We start from the raw sequence: 6,927 nt of genomic DNA on the forward strand, positions 1-6,927 counted from the left end.
GGAAGTGCAAAGCTCGGAGGACTCAGAAGAAGAAGGTGAAATAGCAGGCTCGCAATCCTCGGCCAGAAGATCACTGAGAGGCCGAAAAACTGCCCGCGAAAAAAGGGAGCAGGAGACTTACAAGGACAAATTGCAAGGAAGCCAGCCTACCCTTGAGAAACTGTTGGCTAAAACCCCGAAGATGACCAGAAATCAGCTCCAGAGCTCTAAAGGAGCTCCCCACTCCAAAAGTAAGTGATGAAGATCGTCTCCTGGAATTGTAGGGGTATGGGAAGCAAAAGAAAAGAAGAAGCCGTCAAAAGTCTGATAAGATCCGACTCTCCCGACATACTCCTAATCCAGGAGACCAAAATGGAGGATAAGGTCTTCCTCCATATCGGAAAAAACTTATGGAAAAGAAGTGAAGGACAAGCAGTCTCAGCCAGGGGGGCCTCAGGAGGCCTGGGCACTCTCTGGAATGCAAACAAATTCTCAAAGGTTAAACAGGTCGCCAACCCACATTGGTTGTACACTAAGCTGAAACATGCAGACTCAGTGGAGACCCTCTGCCTCTTTAATGTGTATGTTCATTGTTGGAGATCTAAACCTCACTTTATCTCTAGCGGAAAAACGTGGAGGAAGCATAGTAAGGGATCTGGCGCGCGAATGGGTGGAGGATCTGCTCCAGGATTGGGATATGATCGACATCAAGCCTTCGGCGGGCAAGTACACTTGGACCAATAGAAGGCTCGGCCCGGGACACATAGCTGCAAGGTTAGACAGATTTCTTGTTCAAAGTTCCTTTCTTCTTCTTGGTTTAGAATCTAGAATGCATATTCTCCCTTGCAGTGTTTCTGATCACAGACCCATCAAACTTGATCTGGTGGCCCACATGGATCAAGGCCCCATCCCTTTTAAATTCAGTTCCCTTTGGGTCAAGGAACAATCCTTTATGCAATTAGTAAAAGACACTTGGAAGCATCCTGTTAACGGCTCAACCTTCTTCGTTTGGGAAGAAAAGCTTAGGAGAGTGAAAGCAGCCTTGAAAACCTGGGCAAAATCCCTTCCTAACCCAGCAATGGAAAGGAAAAAGATTCAAGAATGCCTTGAGAACCATCACCTGAAATCGGAAAAGGAAGTGATCACAAAAGAAATCCTTGATAAGGAGGCAGAGCTTCAGCAAAAACTTCTCAAAGCAAGCTCGGCCGAGGAAGAGTACTGGAGGGTCAAATCTCGGAGGCTTTGGCTCAAGGCAGGAGATAGAAACTCTGCCTTCTTCCACAAGCAAGCTCAAGCACGGAAAAACTTCAACTCCATCTCAGAAATTAAGGTAGAGAATATCACTCATAGAGATCTGCAAAGCATAAAAAAGGTTGCCTTCCTTCACTTCAAAAATCTGTACAGTGAGAAAGAGACCCTGGGGCAGACTTCCTCCTTAGTCAATGAGGTGCCCACTCTGATATCGGCTAGAAAGAATCAGTCCTTGGAAGCAGAAGTCACCAACGAAGAGATCAAAATCGCTCTTTTTGCCATGGAACCGGACAAGGCCCCGGGCCCAGATGGATTCACTGCCAGATTCCTGCAGAATTGTTGGCAGATTGTGGAAAAAGACTTGTGCAGAATGATCCGGAAATCCCAAGCTTGTCAGAAATTAGGGGGCAGTACCAATTCGGCTTTCCTGGCCCTTATCCCTAAGGAAAAAGGTGCCAATACTTTCTCCAGGTTCCGCCCCATCTCCCTTTGTAACATCGGCTACAAACTGATAACAAAAGTGATTGCCAACAGGCTGAAAACTATCCTTCCTTCCATTATCCCAGAGAACCAGGGAGGTTTCATCCAAGGAAGACAGATAGTGGATAATTATATCCTGGTCCAAGAGGCGATTCACTCAAGCTTGACCCGGAAAGAGAAAGGAATGGTGGTCAAATTAGATCTGGAGAGCGCCTTTGACAGGGTGAGACACAGATTCCTGTTTGATGTTCTGCATAAGTTTGGATTTGGGGCCAAATTCATCAGCTGGATCAAGGCATGCATCAGTGAGCCATGGATCGCCCCCTTGGTGAATGGGAGGGCCACTGACTTCTTCAAAGCTTCTAGAGGGCTGAGGCAAGGGTGTCCCCTATCCCCCTTGCTCTTTGTTCTCCAAGCCTCTGTCCTCAGCTTCCTCTTGAATAAAAAGCAGACTGACCAAGAAATAATGGGCCTAAACATAGCAAGAGGTGTTAATAGCATAAATCATGCACTGTTTGCGGATGACACTCTCCTGCTGGGTGCTGCCACCTTGCCCTTGGCTATAAGATTCAAAGAAGTGTTGGATGCCTACTGCGAAGACTCAGGAAGCAGCCTCAACAAAGGCAAATGCCATATTTACTGTTGGAATGCAACGATCAGATCGGTCCAAGCCATATCTAACTGTTTTGATTTTGCAGCTTCTTTCACTTGGTCATCCTTCAAGTATCTGGGCCTCCCGGTCTTCCAAAAAAGAGCCCTCAGCAGAGATTGGCTGCCTCTGATGGAAAAATTCAAATCTAAAATTCATTCATGGGGCTTCAACTGGCTCAATTTAGCAGGCAAGACAGTGCTTATAAAGGTTGTTCTGAATAGCCTTCCCATTTACCAGGCTGCAGTGATGATGGCTCCCATTGGCATCACGAGGAAAATGGAGGAATATATCAGAAACTTCTTTTGGAAAGGTGGCAAGGCTAATGAGAAGAGAATTCCGTTAATAAGCTGGGATACAATCTCCTTGCCCAGAATGGAAGGCGGGTTGCATTTTAAGAATATCAGCAATCAAAATATAGCATTGGGCGCAAAGCTGTTATGGAGGATAATTGCCCCAAACCCAGGCTGGGCTCAGCTTGCGCTCTGGAAAAAATACTTCCGTGGGCAAAGAGTACGCTGCCTGGACAACCCTATTTCCTCCACTGGTACCATGATACATAAGTTGTTCGAGAAAGCCTCAGCCTTAAAGCATATTAATATTTGGGAGGACCGTATTATGAGCAGTGATCCCATTGCAGATGATAGTTCCCTGTCTCAGTTAAAAGAATGGATGGATCGAGCAGGCGTTAAAACGCTGTGGGATCTCTCGCAGTGGGAGAACAGAAGCTGGCAGCGATGGAGAAATCTGGAGGTGCCATCGCATTTATCCAATGATTACGCCTCCCTCCTCACTCACTTAAAAGGTAAAGCCCCTTTGAATACCAGAAAAGCTGACACGCGGGGATGGGGCTCGGTCCCGGGTACTTATACAGTTTCAAAAGGTTATAATCAGCTCTCTCAGAAACCGTATGCGCCGCCAGATCCAAAGCCATGGCAAGGGGTATGGTCTCAGCCAACGTTTCCCAAGATTGACATTTTTTGTTGGCTCCTCTGTCATCACAGGATCTTGACTGAGGACAGGCTCCGTAAAAGAGGCGTAATTGGTCCCTCGCGTTGTTCGCTGTGTGAAGGCCACGAAGAAACCGCCGCCCACATGATGCTCTCCTGTAGTTTTGCAGCCGATCTATGGAAAGAGGTGTTAAAGCCTTTAAACATTGACTTCGCCCCACCTGTTCACTGCTCAGAATTGTTCTCTATATGGAAGCGCATGTACCCAGGTGGATCACCTCAGAACCTGCACATCAAACAAGCGTGGCTCGCCATTCCTAAAATAATTTTCTGGCACATATGGCTGGAAAGAAACCATAGGATCTTCAATGGCAAGAAGAGTGATTTCAGGATAATCTGGACAAAAATCAAAAGTCATTTGAAAGAATGCTTGGGCGATCAGCTAGACAGAGCAGACCTTAGCGATCAGGACGCTGTCTGGGGCGATGCTTTGGGCCTCCAATTCACTGAAAAAGTCAGTCCCCCTCATATCCTTAAGCATTGGCAAATCCGCCTCAATGCTGCAGAGCTCGTTGATCTTTGCAAAAAGAAGGCAAGAAAAACTCTATTCTTCGATGGTGCTGCTAAAGGAAACCCCGGCAGCTCCGGAGCAGGGGGTGTTATTAAAAACGTAGATGGCAGAATCGAAGCCAGATATGCTTGGGGAGTGGGGTTCAATTCCAGCATCCAAGCCGAAGCTCTAGCTCTTCTCCAGGGCCTCAAGCTGCTCCTTTTTCTGGGCATCAAAGAAGCAACTATTTTTGGAGACTCCCAATCCATTATTAAGGCCATGGTGGACAATTCTTCTCCCACAGACTTAAGATTATCAAGACTTCTGAGCAGAATCAGATTCCTGACAAATACCTTTCAGAATGTGGAATTTCTTCATATAAAGAGAGACAACAATAAAGATGCCGATGCTGAAGCCAACAAAGCTGTTCTCCTCCCTCCTGGAGTCCTTCTAAGAGACGGAGACGAAGGCTGGGACTCCATCCCTTAACCATCTGTTCAAAATGTTTTATTGCCTCTTATTACAGCAGTTTGTTTGCATTTGTAATTTAGGAAAAATAGACAAAGCTACAAGAATCACAGCTAGTAAAAGTCGTAGGCTTATTAGAAAGGAAGTCATGTGGTGCCCGGTAACTGAGAATTCTGATCTCTGTTCACCTCATTGTAACCTGAATTAAGGCTTTCCAGCCAAGAATCAATATATCAACATAACCGTTCCTGTTAAAAAAAAGATAATGCAGATATTCTGAGAGGGCATCTGACCTTCTTGACAATTCTCATATAAGTATGAAGCCCCTATGGTCAAATGTGTTTATATGATCTGTGGATTACGTGTTCATTATGTGTTTGACGAAATGTCTACCATGGCTAGGCCTTGTCAGGTTAGGCCCTTGTTCAATTTTTTGCATTAGAGGCCTTGTCATCTTGTAATTTATCAATTCTGGAAGTTTCATGAAGTTTTAGGCATAGGTATGAGTCCTAGCCCTAAAAAGGTGGCTCAGAATCCTGGGTCGTTGGCACAGAACTGCTTGAAAAAGGCCACAGTCGCATGGAGGCCTTGCTGTTGGAGCGACTAGAGGGTCTCAATCACATGGAAGGCTTGTCATGGGAACGACTGGGGGTCTAGTTCAGAAAAACATCAAGTTCTCTTAGTGGTTGGCCATCTAGAGGGGTCGGTTGGCTCCTGAAGGTTTTTTAGCTCACGAGGAAGGTCAAATTGGCCTTGTCTTGTCGATTCCACTTCCTTAGTTGTACATGGGAAGTTGAATCATATCATAGTAACTATTCGTCACATGTTTACCCCAATGGACTGGTTAGCTTGGGTAAATGTGGGAGGAGGGTGCTACAAAGTGGTATCAGACAATGGTTCACCCCTTGGACTGGATGGGCAGGAATGTGTTTATCATGCATACATGTCAGTTGCATGTGTTATTTATGCTTGTGGTTTATGTTCTTGTTGTGTATGCATGGTGGTGGTCATTGTTGCATGGTGATGCCATGTTGAAGATTATGGTTATTATTGTTGGATGTGGTCGTTATGGGTGCATGTTGGTTATGCATTTGTTATGCATGTAAGTGTTTATATGTCATTATGCATGCATTGTCATGGTTATGGTACAATTATGCATGGTAAATAGATAATGGTTGAAATGATGTTTGTATGCTAATGTGATTATGTTTATACATATATTGCGCTAATCTAGTTGATCTTAAAAACGAGATATCATCCCCCTTGAACTATACTGAGGTATGTTGATTATGTTTATATTTTGGTTTAGTTGACATGGTATACATGCATGAAGAAAATCAAATATTACTAGCAAGATGGTAGACTACAGTTCACGAGACTCTCCTTATAGATTAGATGCGTGGCATCGTGATGGGCACTCTCCTGACATAACATACACATTGAGAAGTTTGAAGGTAGAAATAAGAAGTTGTAAAGAAGACAATGACATAATCATTCAGGAACATGAGATACAAGCAGAGGTTAATGCAGTTATCCTTTAGATTTTGTCAAATATGCAGAGACAGGGATGATTAGGATCAACCATGGGCATGAGGATAGGACTAATGGGGCATATGGAAGTTGGTCTCATGGTGGAAATAGGTCAAATAGAGATGACACGCTCAGATATGGCAAGTTCTTAGATACCGGATAAGAGAGGTAATGGACACAGGTTCTATTCTAGTTATGGTTCTTATAGGTATCATGTTCATCATCGTTATCATCCTTACAAGAGCAGTGACAGGGGATATTTTCCAAATGAGTTCAAGAAAGCCAATCCACCTACCTTTAATGGAGATTTGAAGAAACCAAAAGATGCAAATGCATGGTTACTTGGGATGAAGAGGTTATTTGAGTTGCATGATTACACATAAAACATGAAGGCCACAATAGTTGTCTTCGACATCAAAGGGAAATCATATATATGGTGGGAAGATGTGAAGTGGGTTAGAGACATCAGGACAAAGAATTTGATTTGGCATGAATTCAATAGACTTTTCAGGAAGAAATATTTGTTAGGGTGGTACTATGACAGTAAAGCCAAGGAGTTATATGAGCTAAAGATGGGATAGATGACATATGAGGATTATATGGCCAAGTTCTTGGAGTTGTTGAGGTATGTACCGTATCTTAAGGATGAGAAAGCTAAAGTTCAGAGATTTGTCAGTGGATTACCATTAGCATTTAGAGATCGGGTTGAGTATGATGAGCCTCAGTCACTTAAAGAAGTCACTGGTAAGGTGAAGCATTGTTATGAACAATCAAAGTTCAAGACTGAGTCTCAACAAGGTTGGAAAGGGAAAGACAAGGCTAAAGGTAAATGGTAGCCAAAGCGAACAAGACCCTAGGATGCAAATGAGAAAGAAAGTGTTGTGCCTTACAAGAAGTTTAATGGACCTCAACTAGAAGGCAATAGAATAAAGGTGATGGTAAGGGATGATTGCGGTGTTGGACATGTGGTAAGGAGCATTTTAAGAGGGATTGTTCCAGAATCAAGTTGGTATCCCTTAGATATATAGTGCACAGGAAGCGAAAACTATTAGGGATGTTGGGCAGAGCAT

The 6,927-nt window shown here is 44.0% G+C and overlaps 1 protein-coding gene across 1 annotated transcript; it reads left to right on the forward strand.

Annotated features, from left to right (window-relative positions):
- The first annotated feature begins 523 nt into the window (after positions 1–523).
- Positions 524–4,348, forward strand: LOC149220016 (uncharacterized). Its single transcript, XM_089386977.1, has 2 exons — positions 524–2,015; positions 2,409–4,348. The coding sequence occupies exons 1-2, from the start codon at positions 524–526 to the stop codon at positions 4,346–4,348; spliced, it is 3,432 nt and encodes a 1,143-aa protein (XP_089243103.1).
- The last annotated feature ends 2,579 nt before the right edge of the window (positions 4,349–6,927 follow it).

Source organism: Pinus tabuliformis, chromosome Q (assembly GCF_031772625.1).
Source record: "Pinus tabuliformis cultivar Carrire ecotype Pingquan chromosome Q, CPIR1, whole genome shotgun sequence".
Lineage (NCBI taxonomy): Eukaryota > Viridiplantae > Streptophyta > Pinopsida > Pinales > Pinaceae > Pinus > Pinus tabuliformis.

What these genes read in the sequence shown, in the direction of transcription:
- LOC149220016 (XM_089386977.1), top strand. Translation starts at nt 524, where the DNA reads ATGCAGACTCAGTGGAGACCCTCTGCCTCTTTAATGTGTATGTTCATT. An exon ending in CTGGATCAAGGCATGCATCA is followed by an intron (nt 2,016 to 2,408) that starts GTGAGCCATGGA and finishes TTGATTTTGCAG; the next exon opens with CTTCTTTCACTTGGTCATCC.